This window comes from Danio rerio, chromosome 22 (genome assembly GCF_052040795.2).
Source record: "Danio rerio strain M-AB ecotype USA chromosome 22, GRCz13ab, whole genome shotgun sequence".
Classification (NCBI taxonomy): Eukaryota; Metazoa; Chordata; class Actinopteri; order Cypriniformes; family Danionidae; genus Danio; species Danio rerio.
In genome coordinates, this window is record NC_141042.1 from 18451350 (window position 1) to 18469157 (window position 17808).

Here is a 17808-nt window from a genome sequence, read left to right on the forward strand (position 1 = left end):
GCTATTCAGCTTCCACAGAAACATCAGCCATTTCCCCTCCAGGCTGAATAAATCTTGACGGCCAGCATTTCTATTTGGCTTTTCAATTGTTTTAATGCAGCAAGCAAGCTCCTAATCCACACTTGCAGCTGTTGTGACCCATACATGATTGAGTAACCTCCTCATTTGTGGACTCGAGCATGGCAGAACTTTGGTTTAGCGTAATAGCCCTTTAACTTCGAAATTAAGACAATGAAGATGGGAGATTATCATAAATGTTATTACTACTGAGAGAATAATATACAATAATATATGCTGTTAAAATGTGTACATTGCACATTTAAAATATACAGCTCAAATAAAATGCATTTATGTACATTGTTAAACCCAAAAAGTTAAGGTAACTCTAACTGTTTGAGGAAACCGATTGCAACAAAACATTTAAGTTCAAAAACTAATCCTAATGAGCACAGTGAGCTTAATCCATTTTAATTAAAGAAACCATTTGAGCAGAGTAAAACCCAATAAACGAAGATAACTCAAACCAACTGCTCTAAAACACAATAAGTTAAGGCAACTCAAACCGTTTGAGAAAACCGGTTGCTACAAACCTTTTGAGTTAAAAAACTAATACAAATAGTATTGTGAACTTCATTTAAGTAGAAATAATGGGGTATTTTTATTAACTCATTGCCTTCAACACTGAGTTCAAAACTCCTTTCAAGTGAGTAGGATTAATTTTCAGTAAATTTTGAGTTAACTACACTCATTTCATTTGATAAAGTTGACTGTTGGGTTTTACAGGGTATGAAACTTTGTGTTATTCCAACATCTTCTGGAATCCCTTGGCCATTGCTAGCAGTTTTAAAAATGAAGAAATGAAGGACTGATGTTTATAGTAATCAACTGCAATTTAGCCCCCCCCACCCCCCCACACACACACACACCAAAAAAAAACTAAACTTTATTTTACTCACTAAAAGTAAAAGTATTTGATCTCCAAATGCATTTTACATCTATTATAGTTGGATATACTTCAATCAAACACTAGGTTGTGCTATAATGATTATGTATCCTTTAATCCAGTGGTCCCCAACCCCCGGACCAATTGGAAATCATTCATTACTTACTGAGGCTAAACAATCTTTTATTCTTAAAAATCTTTTATTAAAAAAAAAAGACTATTCTCTTGGTTCATCTTGGTCATTTGTGCACCAAAAATTAACCCACAAGCTTTCTAAGCTTTTCACTCATCATAGCACACGTGCTGCTGATGATGTGACAATGAAAGTGATTTGATTTGATTTGAAATCGAGTAAGAAACAGAAATCTTTTAAAAAAAGTTTCTTTGCCAAGAGGAACAAGCCCAGTTAGGTTGCTTGTTGACCCTCGAACTGCCAAGGAATAGATTCGCAAAGCATTTGTAAACAAATCAAGTGAATCATCCATGTCTGTGCAAAAAGTTAAATTGCTGGCAATTGAGGCAGGTGGCGCATATTGGGAGTCCAGTCCTTCCAGGGGCACCAAGATAAAAACCTGAAAACTTTTTAGAATGCAGCGAGTGCACCACGAGTCACTCGACAATTACTATGAACAAGAATACACACATTTTGGTAGACTAATTATCTCAGACAAACACAGAACCAAAATTAAAACTTGTATCAGACTTTTTGTCAGATGGTTTTGTCAGAATGTCATCCTTTAAGACAATAGTGTCTACCAAAAATACAGTACATATCAAGTAATTGTATTGTACGATCAAAAATGTGAACATCTCAAACAGTCCTATTTTTGTGAAAATATATATTTTTATTTCTTTTATTTCTTTTATATTTATGTATTTTTTATTTCTAAAACATTGTTTGCTTGCATTAAATTTTGGGGTCATTGATCATTTCGTTTTGTCATTTTGATTTGTTTTGTACATTGAATTCCTAAGCAACAAAAATAATGGTGAAAAATTAACTGTTCCTAAGCAAATCATTTATTTCATTCAATTCATATTGCTTAGTTTCTTTATTCATCAGGGGTCAACACAGTGGAATGAACTGGCAATATTTCCAGCATATGTTTTACACAGCAGATGCCCTTTTAGCTGCAATTCACCTATAGCGCAGGTCTTTGGACTGTGGGGGAAACCAGAGCACCCGGAGAACATGCAAACTCCAAACACCAGCGACCTTCTTGCTGTGGGGCAACAGTGCTAACCACTGTCCACTAGGGGTGTCACGATTTCGATTTTAAATCGAAATCGATCGAAATTTATGCTCAATTTCGATTATCGAATCAAAAAATAGAATCGTCGATGCTGCCACGCCCACATGTCACGTCAGCTTGGCTTGCCAAGCGGGAAAAAAACAGGCTTGTTGAAGTGCTTGTTTAACTGCAGAAGCAGGAGACCCGTCGACAGAACTTAAACCCTCTCCTCTTTCAATGAAGTCGCCGGTGTGTAAGCATTTAGGATTTTCTGTGAGTTATGTTGACAACGTTCGTGTTGTCAACAACAAAAAAAAAAACACAGTTTTGCAAGCTCTGCTATGTAAGTATTATGTACGGTTCGTCCGATAGACAACACCGGCATCGCGATCCTCCGCCCGCCCCCGTTGCAAATCCGCTCGCGAAAAGTACACACACAGGCCCTGTTTACACTGTCTTTGTTTTTAAATGGCATTTTAGAACGACAACGATTTGACATCCACAGTGGCGTGTAGCATTTCTGAGCAGCCCTCCTTCCTCTCTACCTCTGAAAATGCACATCACGTGACCACACAGACACAGACGCACACACAGCCATGCGCTCGAGACAGCAGGTCCAGGCAGTCAGAGGACTGCTTCAATCTTTCACTCACTTGTACTTTGTCATTTTAGCGAACACCTCAGATACTGTTGGCTGGTTCCTGTTGGTTGTGCGTCTTTTTTACTGACGCCATTATAACGACACAGATCACTGCCTATTCACGAGTCCAGCAGAAAAAAGTGATTGACAGGTGGTAATTATGTGTGTAACTTGCCTTTATTCATTTACTGTATGATTTGTTTATGGGTAAAACAAAGACCATGCAGGTCAGGTAGTTTAAACGGTAGGCTACAAATAATTAATTGGTCATTAATTAATGAATTATTCATAATCGAAAATCGAATCGAATCGTGCCTTTAGAATCGAAAATGTAATCGAATCGAGGATTTGGAGGATCGTGACACCCTTACTGTCCACCATGTCGACCTAAGCAATTCAAGGGCTATTGGGTATATATTTTGGAGTATATAACAAACTACACACACCATATTGTTTGCTTGTAAACAAGTTGTAAACAAGACTGAAAGCTCCTTTACCTCACAATGTATCCACTCTTGAGAACAGCTACAGATAACAATCTAAACCTGTCAAGGTATTTTTGCACAATTTTGTCTCGAATGAATCTGTGAACTCTTCAAACATCTCCTAAATTATTGAACATGACCAAACTCGGGATGTGTCTCCATTCATCTCATGTATCTCCTGGAGAGCGAGCCCCGTGGAGATTGATGGACAGTCTTGGCTGGTTGATGTTGGCATGTGGGGCGTCTAAAGGAAGTGGTCTCGTCCCTGCTGTGAGCTTCTTTGCTCTTTCTCATAAATGTTTCAATTGCCCGGCAGATGCGCAGTCAATAAATTATGCAAGGATCCTAAATGACTCTTTCCAAATTGCCAAAGTCCCAAAGGAAGGAGTACGAGGGTATCATTTTGCATTGTCCTGTAACCGCATTTTGCTATTAATACACTTTCATTTATAACAAACAAACAGAGTATGCTGATGCATTGTGATGCAGATACTAAGATGATGTTGTTGTGGTTGTTAGGGCAATAAATCCACCACTGTATTGGGGTTGCTATACATACCTTAGGGTTCCTGGTTCAATGTAAATCTATAGGGCTTGTTGCCTGCATTCTCCATTATTTTTTTCTTTTCAGATAAACAGAAAAGTACTCCTATGTTCAATAAAAAAGCCAATCTGAGGTACAGTATCATTCATGCCTGTAGCATAAATGGTACAGGGCAAAGCAAGCTCTAGCAAGTAGCGCTAATGCACATGAATACAAATAAGAGAATCAAAGAACAATTCTCTACATAATTCATCTTTCTTTTGTCTGACAACACATTGACTTGAGAGATCAAGTGTTATGTTAGTACAAAATATGGTCAAGATTTTGGAGTAATGTGCAATTAACCTTATGCCTTTGGCTGTAATTAATATTACACACACAGCTAATGCAGAATGCTCCGCCAGTGGGCAGGAAAAGCCAATTACCAAATCACCCGATGGAACTTTCGATGTCCAAAAAGTGTTGAAATGCCATAAACAAGAATTATTTTCTTCTCAATATGATTTACTGATTTCTGTCAAAATCTGAAATGAATCCCTAAGGCTGCGTAGAACTGTATAAAAAGTGTGTTTGTGAATCTAATCTATATGTGGGTTATTAGCAAACATGCTAGCTAGCATCACACTGTGATGCATGCCAGCGACAGATTGACTGTTTGCTGTAGTTTAGCATAATTCACCTATCGACTCTGCAGCTGACACGTGAAAAGATTGATAATGAGACCCAGGATAATGCAGCTTTGCTAACCTTCGACCTCTCCACCATAACACAGCTGGGACCTCTGACATCCAGACGGCTCTTCGTAATGATGCCTTATTATAGCCTCAGCTGTTTGTTCAGCCTAGAATGGGCATGAAATGACCACAAAAGCAGCTTTTCTCTCTATGCCAATAGCCCTGCAGGCTGACATACTGTACAGAGAAACTGTGTTTCAGAATTTGAATCCCACCTCACAAACCTTTATCTCATCCATGTGTATCTTTTCAGTTTCACTTTCTGTCCAACTACTTTTCTATCTAAGTGAATATAAAAAATGACACAAATTTGGGAAAAAAAGCTGCTTTCTAGTTGTGAAATAAATATAAATGCATATTTTAGTTGATTCACAGCTCATCTAATATCCTGCCTATTTGATGTATGTGCTTCAGTCAAATAGAAGGAGGTGCTATAAAGATCAAATGTATCCTTTTGTTAAAGGAACAGTCCACTTTGTTTTGAAAATAGGGTTGTTTTACAAGTCCCCTAGAGTTAAACAGTTGAGTTTTACAATTATTTTTAATTTAATTCAGCCAATCTCTGTTTCTGGTGGGTCTGTCAGTGTGCTGTCAGGTCTCTCGGCTTCTGTAAACCATCTTCCCCTGCAGAGCTACTATGTCAGATTAACTACCCCTGGGTTTCCCAGATTTTACTGTCAGCTGAACCCCTAATGATTTAAAGTCAATAAGATTTGTAGTATACCTTACAAGAACATTCCACCTTTTTTGGAAATAGACTTATTTGACAAGTCACGTTCAGTTAAACAGTTGAGTTTTTGAGATTAACCATTTTAAAAAACAACTTTCCACTTTTCCACACTTAGCTTAGCATAAATAATTGAATCCGATTAGACCATTAGCATCTCAATCAAAAATGACCAGAGTTTTGATAATTTTCCTATTTAAAGCTTGGTTCGTCTGTAGTTACATTGTGTACTAAGTTAAGGTGAAAATGAAAAGTTGTCATTTTCTAGGTCGATATAGCTACTCTAATTCTGTAGTATCAAGGATTTGTGCTGCTATACCATGGCTGCAGCAGTTCCAAATATATATATGGGCTTCATAATGCATTTGTGAGAGATGATTCAACAATTTTAAACTGATAATCCTCTATGCTCAAAATTTGGAGTATTTAATCTTCAGACTGTCATGTACACATTTCCCCTACATAATTTTGATTCATTATGACATTTTGTCTTTTTGTTTCACATTAAATTTAAAATCTAATCAATATTTCAGCTCTGTAGACTACTTGACCTACAGTATATCTTTAGAAAGCTATTTCCCTCACTCTAAAACATCTATAAAACTAATCGCCACAGTGCTTTTGAGTTATATGTGGGAGTCCATGGTTTTTTTCAAGTTTTATTATGCATGTTGCAAACACATTGTTCCTGCAAACTAAAGCAGGGCAGCACTAGTCCACTTTTCTCCATTCAATTTATTTCAGATGAACATAATACCATCCTACATTATTACTCGAAAATACCCCACATTACGGATGTTCAATGCTTTGTGAAGACTGTCGTTTCATGTTCTCTTTAAGTGGTTACAGTTCTAGCTCTTCCATATATATTATCCCCGTCTCTTTTCAGCCTCTTTATCTCTCTCCTTTTTTCTCCGCATAGCCTTGCCCTCCTGTTCTGAGTGTGCTCTCATTTTCTCAAAAGCCTTCCAACCTCCAGCGCAGCTCTCCCATCACCTGCTCCTGTTCTTGTCTGACAGAGAAGAATGAGCTGTGTGCAGCCCTGTCAGATCACCAAGCCACTTCCCGGTTATGCCACCTTGCAGTCTGCTGTCAGGTCTCTCTGCTTCTGTAAACCATCTTCCCCTGCAGAGCTAATGTGTCAGATTAACTACCCCGGGGTTCCCAAATTTTACAGTAGGCTAAACCCTTAATGATTTAAACTCAAAATTATTCGTCAGCATACTTTAAAAGAACATTACACTTTATTATTATTATTTTTTGGAATAGACTTATTTGCCAAGTCACAAACAGTTAAATATTGCAGTTTTTCAATCCATTTAGCCGATTTCTTCTCTTTCGCACTTTTAGCTTAGCTTAGCATAAATCACTGAATTAGATAAGATCATTAGCAACTTGCATATATCTTCATCAGTATACTGTACTTTAAAAGAAAATATTTTTTTGGGAATATGCTTATTTGACAAGTCACGCACAGTTAAACAGTTTTTGAGCTTTAAATTTTTCAATCCATTTAGACGATCTCCACATTTCCACACATTTAGCTTAGCTTAGCATAAATCATTAAGACAGAAAAGACCATTAGCATCTCGGGCATCTCTTCATCAGTATACCTTATATGAACATTCCAGCTTTTTTGGAATAGGCTCATTTGACAAGTCATGTAAAGTTAAACAGTTGAGATTTTGAGCTTTACCGTTTTTCAATCCATTTAGCCGATTTCCTCTCTTCCGCACTTTTAGCTTAGCTTAGCATAAATCACTGAATTAGATAAGATCATTAGCAACTTGCATATATCTTCATCAGTATACTGTACTTTAAAAAAACATATTTTTTGGGAATAGGCTCATTTGACAAGTCACATACAGTTCAACTGTTTTTAAGCTGTACCATTTTTCAAAGCTTGATTATTCTGTAGTTACATTGTTTACTAATGCTGACAAAAAATGTAAAGTTGCTATTGTTAGGTGGATATAGCATTCCTTGACTCTTTCATCAAAATGAGAGTATAGTTCCTAGCCACATCAACTTAGAAAATAGCAACTGTTTTTTTTTGTTGTCAGCCTTACATAATGTAACTAGAACAATCAAGCTTTAAACATGAATGTTATTGAAGCTCTTTTTTTTTCAAAATTGACCTGGATGCTAATGTACAAATCTGATTCAAAGCTAAAAGTGCTCTCACCAGTCCTAGAAATTCGCTAAATGTATTTAAAAATGTTAAAATTAACTGTTGAAACCTATAGGGAACTTTAAAATTAGTCTATTTACAAAATTAAGTCAAATTTTTCTTTAAGATTTTTCAAACTATAGAAAACAGTGAATTGTAAAAATGTGTTTCCCAGCCTTATTCCTGGAGGCATACTAACAGCATACAAATATTTAGATCAGGATTTTCCACTATCAAAACTAGCATTTGGTGCGCCTTCAGGAATAGGCATGGGAAACACTGACCTACAGTTCTCTTATAGCTCCCCATTGGGAAACCTTGGAAAAAAAAACAAATCGATAGCAACCATTTGAGATGGTGGTGAATAACATTTTGGCGAACATTTCGTCTTGCTAATAATCATATTCATTGGTTTAACGTCAAGGGTCAAAGGCATGGCCCTTGGAAGAAATGCTTGCAGAGGGTTTTATTTCCAATTTTATCCCTCTGCATAAATTCAAGAGCACTCGCAGAGCTGCTGTGTGCTCCTTCAAACATCCTTGACCTCTTTTGTCCTGACCCTGACCTCTGTCTTAATCCACTCACCGATCTCACAGCTCTCTCCTGAATAGCCCTGAGGGCAAAGGCAACTGTAGCCCCCTCCTTCAATCAGACAGCTCCCACCATGCAGGCATGGATTGGTCTGGCAGGGATCATCTTCTGCAGCAGAGAGGGAACACAAAGAGGACCAGATATAAAACACTGTAAGAAAGCATTTTGTGTCCAGATGTAGACCTACATCTAAATCTTCAATATGAGCATGAAGGTTTAGTGTTTCCAAATAATGTACTGTGTATGTGAGTTAGGGTCAGGCGTTATGGTTAACAAATGTTAATCTTTTTCAGAATATTTGAGCGAATAATGATTTAGCTGAAACTGTGGTCTGTTGTGATTTTTCAAATGCAAACAAAACAAAAACATTATACAGGCAAGAAAATGAATACATGTGTCTCCTGCTCATACATTCAGGTCTGACGAAACTAAATGATCAGTCAGAAAATGACTTACAGAGTTACTACCTTTAACCGACAGCCACAATAATCTGTTCTGAGCATGTTCAGTGCAGTTTGGACAGCAGTTACAAGAAATCTTCTTGTTCTACAGCAGTGTTCTACTGAAGGAAAAACGTCACCCACATCTCAAAACAGCCTGAGTGTGAGTACATTAACAGCACATTTTCTTTTTTGGGTGAATTATCTAAAAACAAATGTGACTTAAAACATATCATCTGTATTCAGAAATAAAATACAATGTTAATTAAAGCTGCAAGCAGCGATGAAAGGGACCTCGCACCCGGGCTCACCGCCGCCCGGTGACCTTACGATGACAGAGAACAGCGAACAATAATAATTTAAGCCGATATATAAAAAAAAATCTAAGAAAATCACAGATTTATGCCAAACTTCCTCCTGTCAGCAGGTGGCGCTATAACTGTGACTTAAGATTGGCATGTAGATGTCTTCCGGAGAGGAATCTTATCAACCATGTGAAGTTTCAGGCACATGGGACATTGTGTGGCTGACTTATAAGCCAAACTACCTTCTGCCAGCAGGTGGCGTTATGGCTGACTCAATATTGTTATGTGGATGTGTTCAGGAGCGGACTTTTATCAACCATGTGAAGTTTCAGGCAGATCAGAGATTGTGTGGAGATTGTGTTTTAAGACAAACTACATTCTGCCAGCAGGTGGCGCTATGACTGACTCAGTATTGTTATGTAAATGTGTTCAGGAGAGGACTTTTATCAATCATGTGAAGTTTCAGGCAGATCAGACATTGTGTGGTTGAGTTATAAGAAATTCCTGTTCCATGGCGAAGCGTTGAGGTTTGTCATGCCACCACAGACACGCCCCTCTGCGAAAACTCTAGATCTTCACAATATATCATCGCTAGAGCTTTCAGATGACACCACTCTATTTTGGTGCTGATACGGGAAAGTTTGTGGGAGGAGTTTGTTACAGTGTCAAACATGTTATTAAATGTGTAAATTTTGAGGCAAATCGAATATTGCATGCCAGAGTTATAAAGACTTCCTGTTTTGTGGCGAATCATCAAAGTTTGCGAGGCCGCCACGGACACGCCCATCGATGAAAACTCTAAAGCTTCGCAATTTAACATCACCAAGGCTTTAAGATGACAAAACCTAATTTTGGTGTTTATCAGATAAAATCCCTAGGAGGAGTTCGTTAAAATACAACGTCTGAAAATGGCAAAAGCGCCACTTTTTCGCCACAGGAAGTTAAAAATATCCGACTTCCTGTTGGGTTTGAGATATAGCTCCAAGAGACTTTTTCATATTTTTTGCCATGTTTGAGGTGTGTGCCAATTTTTGTGCATGTGCGTGATTCGTAGATCGGGGGCTCGTCCGTTTAATTTTTCTAGGTGGCGCTGTCGAGTCATTTTGCCACGCCCACTTCAATATTGTTATGTGGATGTGTTCAAGAGATGACGTTTATCAACCATGTGAAGTTTCAGGCTGATCGGACATTGTGTGGTTGTGTTATAAGGACTTCCTGTTCCATGGCGAAGCGTTGAGGTTTGTCATACCGCCATGGACACGCCCCTCTGCGAAAACTCTAGATCTTCACAATATATCATCGCTAGAGCTTTCAGATAACACCACTCAATTTTGGTGTTGATACGATAAAATTTGTGGGAGGAGTTTGTAACTCCGTAAATCATGTCATTTTCTGTGGCCAGCAGGTGGCGCTATAACTATATCTGGATATTGGCATGTAAATGTGTTCAGGTCAGGACGCTTATCAAGCGTGTGAATTTTAAGGCAGATTGGATAATGCATGCCTGAGTTATAACGAGTTCCTCTTTTGTGGCGAATCGTCAAAGTTTGCGAGGCCGCCACGGACACGCCCATCGATGAAAACTCTAAAGCTTCGCAATTTAACATCGCCAAGGCCTTTAGATGACAAAACCCAATTTTGGTGTCGATCGGATAAAATCCCTAGGAGGAGTTCGTTAAAATACAACGCCTGGAAACGCCACTTTTTCGCCGCAGGAAGTTAAAAATATCCGACTTCCTGTTGGGTTTGAGATATGGCTCCAAGAGACTTTTTCGTATGTTTTGGCATGTTTGAGGTGTGTGCTAATTTTCGTGCATGTGCGTGATTCGTGGATCGGGGGCTCGTCCGTTTAATTTTTCTAGGTGGCGCTGTCGAGTCATTTTGCCACGCCCACTTCCGAAGCCCATAACAAACGTAAATTTTCGCCACTTCTGAGGCGTGTGCAAAGTTGCGTGAGTTTTCGGGCATTCCGCGGAAGAAGAAGAAGAAGAAGAAGAAGAAGAAGAAGAATAATAAACGGAGCAATTCCAATAGGGTCTACGCACCGTTTCGGTGCTCGGTCCCTAAATATATAAAAAATGTTAACTAAAAGATAGGCACTGAGGTTTAGAGGTCAATTCAAAGTGTACTATTTTAAACTGTTTAAAAATATAAAATAATAATCAACAGTAAATGTTTTGTAATAATGATAATCTGGCAAATACTTCAGATCTTATTAGCACATGACCGATAGATGTCACTGCTTTTAAAACTGGTACATCCATTCAGATTGTAGCTCTGATGAAGGGTCCCAAGTTTTCTTTCAATTGATCAAACTATTGATTGTTCTCCCCGTGTTGGCATGGGTTTCCTCCTGGTGCTCCAGTTTCCCACACAAGTCCAAAGACATGCGCTATAGGGAGAATTGGGTAAGCTAAATTTGTCCCTAGTGTATGCGTGTGAAAGAGAGTGTATGGGTGTTTCTCAGAGAAGGGTTGTAGCTGGAAGGGCATCCGCTGTGTAAAACATATGCTCGAAGAGTTAGAGGTTCATTCCACTCTGGACTCCAGATTAATAAAAGGACTAAGCCGAAAAAAAATGAATGGTTGAATAATCTGGCAAATTCGTCAAAGCTAATTAGCACATGACCAATAGAAGGCACTGCTTCTAAAATTGGTACATCCCTTCAGATTGTAGCTCTGATGAAGGGTCTCAAGTTTTGTTTCAATTGATCAAACTATTGTTGGGAAACAGCCTCCCAAATAGATGTATCCAAACCTATTCCCAGAGGTCAACTTTCCTGCAGAGTTTAGCAGCGATACTTATTAAAGTCTGTGTGAGATAAACACTCTGCTAGCGCACATTGTTATTCTTTAGGTCAACAATTAATCTGTGCAAGTTAATCCATATGTTCTCCCCGTGTTGGCATGGGTGCTCTGGTTTCTCCCACAAGTCCAAAGACTTGCGTTATAGGTGAATTTGTTTAGCTAAAACTCTGTGTAGTGTATGAGTGTAAATGAGAGTGTACGGGTGTTTCCCAGTGATGAGTTGCAGCTGGAAGGGCATCCGTTGTGTAAAACATATTCTGGATGAGTTGAAGGTTCATTCCGCCCTGAATAATAAAGGGACTAAGCCGAAAAGAAAATGAATGGTCCTTTTCAGATGTCGTCAGTTTGACAGTTTCAGCAACAAAACATTTGAACCACACCCCTTTTCACAGTTTTCTACAAGGCAATGATGCACAAAAAGAAAGCCCTGCCCCCTACTCAATATTAAGTTTCGGGTAGAGCAACACACAACTCAGCAACTTCCGATTCACTTGCACTTTAAACAAACAACAATAGTCAAGCTTTTAAAATTCACTAAAGTATTTTAGGTGTGTTTGAGCTCAAATCTGCAGGACTAGACAACCCTACTTGGAATAGCAACGTATAGTTTAACCTCAGAATAAAGATGAATGTCAAATGTCAGTTTGTTCATTTCCATGTGGCTCAGAGCAACCAGTTTTGACAAAGAAATTTGGGCCACATTCATAAGCAGGCAGCTTCCACTTTCCTGCTTATAAACACACAGGAGCTTAAACGTGTGACTTTCAACAAGGTGAGAGATTAGAGAAAGTTTAAAGTCATCCCCTGTTCATCATGACGGATGCTCCACAGGGAAGGACAATGCGATTCGCCATGTCCGCCTCTGATGATCCCCGGCCTTCATAAATTATCTGATCATCGCCTACAGTAGCGGCACACAACTTTCCTCTATTTTTATGACACATTACCATACCGTTCTCGGGTCATAAACACGCTTTATTTCTGTGAGCTACGACTCTTGAAAAACCTGTCCGGTGAAATGTTTTGGGGGTGTGGTGACGAATGGAAATTTTCACAGATTAAGTCATAATTATATCAACTTACGGACAGGCAACTTTCACAAGGACGCAGGCGTTTGACTCGCACCGAAAATTGATTAAGTGCTGCTTTATAATCTGTTTCCAGCCACGAGACGCAATCTGACAGAGCATCAAACACACCACGTCTCCTCCAGTATAATTCCCAACACACAATTATTTACAGCAGGGGAGATAAATCGCAACGCGGTCGCAACGTGCGTGTTCGACTTCCCACATCTTATCGGGTTTTTACTTTGTTACAGGCCTTGGGAGCTCTTCCACAGAAATTAACTATACTTTGTTTCTTGTCTGTTTTGACAGCTTGTTTTATTTCGCTCTTCTGGCAGAGGCACGCAATCCCTAAAGAAACCAAAAGTACACACAGAAAGATACAAGAGTGAAGTATGACAGCAGATTAAAGGCTTGGTTTGAGGTTGTTTTCTGCACTTACTGTATGTACATTTGCATTTGTTTTGTGTATGTTTGTATTCACTGACAGCATTCAACTCAATTTGCTTTAATGAAAATGGCATGCTGATTCAGGCTGGTTTATGAATATTTTTTTTTCTCTTTGGCTTATTTCCTGTTTTATCAGGGGAATGAAATGCCTAAACTAAAATAAAACAAAATAAAAAGAATACAGTAAAAAAATATAAAAAAAAAAAATACAGTAAAAAAGAAAAACTTAAAAAAAAAATAAATAAATAAAAAATACGATAAAATAAAATAAAAATGACAATAAAAATATAAAAGAAAAAATAAAATTAAATTTACAATAAAATTACTTTTATTTCTTTGGCTTATTTCCTGTTTTATTAAGGGAACGAAACAACCAAAAATAAAATAAAATAAAATAAAATAAAATATATATTTAAAAAGTTTAAATAAAATAAAAAATACAATAAAAACATAAATAAAAAATACTGTAAAAATATAATAAAGTACAAAAAAGAATAAATAAAACATAAAAAATTAACTTAAATAAAATAAAAAAATACAATAAAAACATGAAATAAAAAATCTATTAAAAATAAAATAAAAAATCAATTAAAATAAGATAAAATTGCAATAAAAACATAAAATATAAAAATAAAACAAAAATAAGTAAAAAATAAAATAAATTATTAAATTAAAAAAATGCAACAAAAACACAATGAAAAATAAAATAAAAATACAGTAAAAATTATAAAACATATAATAAAAATACAATACAAACATAAAATTAAAAAAATTAAATAAATAAAATTTTAAAAATACTATAAAAACCTGAAAAATATATACTAAAATATAAATATTAAAATATAATATTAAAATATAATAAAATATTTTTTACTTATTTGTATTTGTACTTATTTCCCGTCTTATCAGGGGAACGGAATGCCTAAAATAAAATAAAAAGAATAAAAATCGAATTAAATTAAAAATACAGTAAAAAAAAGAAAAAACACAAAATAAAAAAATACAAAAAGTAAAAATTACAATAAAACATTAAATATAAAAATGTAAAAATTAAAATACAATAAAAACATAAAAAATAAAGTAAATAAAATAAATATAATAAATAAAATGAATAAAACAAAATATTGCCATCTAAAATTTTCTTCAATAAGTATTTTCTTAGCCTATGTTTATGTTCTTTTAATTCACATTAAAATTTACAAAAAAGTTAAATAACTGAACCTCCATACAGAAGCCTGAAAAAAAAATACTAATTGTAAAAGATAATTTTAGATGGCACTTATAAGCTTTTGCATCTGAACTCTTCATTTGTAAATAAAAATGGTAATTTCTTTATCCTATATATTATAAGTGATCATAATACAAACCAAGAAACCTGCTCTGATTGACACCAGGAAATTGACAACACAACATGTACTGTTTTTATTTTAACAGCAGTTGACGACAAACATCAAAACATATCCAATGCCAGTTGAAGATGAGTAATCATCCATCGGTTCCTTTTATATATAAATTATTCATTTCTGAAACTTCTTCAAGGCCCCGCTCATGCTGCAAAATCACTAATGTAACTAAAGCCGCATAAAAACCCACATATTTACAACAAACACTGTGAAGGACAAAATCTGAAAGTCATGCGCTTAAAAGTTTCGCATTAAGGACTCAATTGTTCAAAGACATCAGACAGCCGAAAGCCCCTTCTCATGGCTGAGATTGACAAGTCTGTGACATCTGTGGCTTCTTAGCGGCGGAAAAAAAAAGGAAAATATTCCCTCCATGGCTCAGAGAAGCATTTGTTTTATCCGCTCGTTCAGTTGTGAAGTATGGAGAACTGTTTTTCAGGTCCAAGCCTCTACTCGTTCCATTTTATGTCCACTCTTTAGTCATCTCACACATTAAAAGGAACCTTTTACAAATGCATGGCGTTCACGACAGTCTCAGTATCCCAGACACCAATATTTACCCATTTATAAAAGATAATTCTGAGATTAGACATGGATGTAAACATTACGCTCGTGATTCTCAATAGTATTACAAATGTGCACAGTGAGCGGGCATTAATTCCATTTGTTTTCACTTTTATCTGTAATACGTCATGACATCACACTTAGTAAGCAGATTGTAAATTTCGATTTTCAATTGAAAGTAGCTAAGATCAAGACGCTAGGTTTCATGTCATGTGCTGATTTGCAATTACTGATGTCATCAGATTCTATTCATATCTGTTTGTGTTCATTTATTCATTCATTTTCCTTCCACGTAGTCTCTGATTTATCAGAGGTCGCCACAGTGGAATGAACCACAAACTATTCCAGCATATATTTGTATTGTATTGTATATATGTTTTGTATTAATACTACTACTAATAATAATAATAACAAAAAAGTGACAAAATAATACATTATTATTTTTTTATTAATATTATATTGTTTATAAGTTATTATTATGTTTTTACTATTATGACTTACTGTAAACAAAATGTTACTTTAAAAATAACTATAAAATTAAAAAACAAAAGTCATAATAAAGGCAGTTTCAGTTAGTTAAAAGTGATATTTAATAAAAACAATATTCTATAATATTCATTAAAACAATAAAATTATTGTCAAAAACAAAGTTATTTTACATTCATTCATTAATTTTCCTTTGGCTTAGTCTCTTATTTATCAGGGGTTGCCACAGCAGAACGAACCATCAACTATTCCAGCATATGTTTGCATTGTATTTTATATATGTTTGCATTAGTAATAATAATAATAATAATAATATTAATAATAATAATAATAATAATAATAATAATAATAATAATAATAATAATAATAATAATAAAAATAATAATGATGATGAACAACAAAAAGTAAAAAAAAAGTAATAAATTATTGTTTATTAAATAATTATTATTTTGTTTATAAATTATTGTCATGTTTTTACCATTATGACAGTTTTTGTAAATAAAATGTTACAATGAAAATAGACGTAAAATAAAAATAAAGTCATAATGAAGGCAGTTTCGGTCAGTTAAAAGTGACAATGAATAAACAAAAAAATAAACTTGAATTAAATAATGAATAAACAAAAAAATACATTCATTCATTCATTTTCATTCGGCTTAGTGCCTTATTTTTCAGGGGTCACCACCGCGGAACGAATCCCCAACTACTCCTGAATATGTTTTATGCTCTTCCAGCTGCAATCCTGTTCTGGGAAACACCCATACACTCTCTCATTCTCACACACACTACTGCCAATTTAGTTTATTCAGTTCACCTAAATGCAAACTCCATATGGAATGCATGAAAAATTGTTGGGCACGATGAATATTTTAATCCTCAAGTTTTTTATGAGAATTGTGTCTTCAATCAAGTGGAAAGGATTGTGAACGATCCAACTAATTTTTTGTTTTCACATTATAAACTGCTTCCCTTTGGTAAAATCCACATGTTTCAGGGTTTTTTTTTTTTTACATGAGTCAATCTTAACTAGCATTATAAATTTTGTAACTGCTGTATTTTTTATTGTTTTTTATTGCTTGCTTTACAGAATGTCTGCAGCAATATGGTGATGCCCATAACAAATTTCCTGTCAAGGACAATAAAGTTTACTACTACTACTACTACTATGTGCTATCGTGGGGAATAAGATTTGATTTAAGCAATTGATGTCGTGACACTGGTGTGATCGTACACTTCAAAGGATTAAACACTAGATTTGTTGTGTTTCCAGATGTTTTTGACCTTTATTATTGCATTTGTTTTTGCTTTGTTTTAGCAGTTGATGACATGCGTGGTGAATATTCTAATCACACTGGTGTGATTGTACTTGAAATCAGTTAAACACTAGATTTACTGTCTTTCGTGGGTGTTTTTGACCTTTGCCATTGCATGTCATTTTGCTTTCATCTGTCTGACAAATTATGATATTTACTTTGCAGTACAGGATGAATCAATACGATGAAACTAGAATCTCCTGTCTCATTTTAATTTTTGCAAAGGTTCTTTTTAATCTCAAGTCCAATTTTAAGCTGTACATTATTTGGTTTACTTAACCCTAAGTGCCTTTTTTGCCAGATACTTGTACCTTTAACTCTGTAAAACTGCTACTGAGTATCTGCACTTTCACTTTAGTATAATTTTTGACATACTTTTTAAACCCCTGGAACTCTGCTTTGAGTTTTAATAACCGAAGCTTGCGCCAGAGTTCAAGGACTCTTCGTCATGACGGTGATGAAATGAGCCCTTCAGCGACACTCCAGAGCGTCTTCATCCCAAATCCCGTCAAACGGATCGCTTTCAGAGAGCATGGAGAGCTCTCGACGCTTAGCTAGGGGAAAAAAAGATATTCGGGTTCCAAACAATTAGTCACAACGTAGGCCATTTTCTGCAGGTCCCGGAGGAGAACAGATCCCTAAGCTGAGGATAATGTGAAAATTCTTCAGGAGGAGTAAATGAGAATGCTTATTCAGGACACATGTGTAAGCGTTATGCATCCTGAATGGAATTATAATAAGAGTTTAGTCAAAGTAAGATGCTTACGGGCAAATTTGGTATTTGGTGTTAGATGGAAGTTAATAATAAAGTAAATTTGGATGCAGTGGAGGATCAGCAGATCAGTGTTAATGCATTGTTTACATCAGATGATTGAAGGACTAATGCGGATTTTTAATACATCAGTAA

General features: G+C 35.8%; 1 protein-coding gene across 4 annotated transcripts in view; it reads right to left on the reverse strand.

Moving 5' to 3' along the window:
- The window catches only part of ncanb (neurocan b), a 294059-nt gene that overhangs the window by 82789 nt on the left and 193462 nt on the right, over positions 1-17808 (reverse strand). For all 4 annotated transcript variants that reach the window (XM_087304198.1, XM_087304197.1, XM_087304199.1 and 1 more), the window contains one exon: positions 8061-8174. In XM_087304198.1, coding sequence (XP_087160324.1) covers positions 8061-8174 — 114 coding nt within the window. The remainder of the gene's footprint in view (positions 1-8060; positions 8175-17808) is intronic.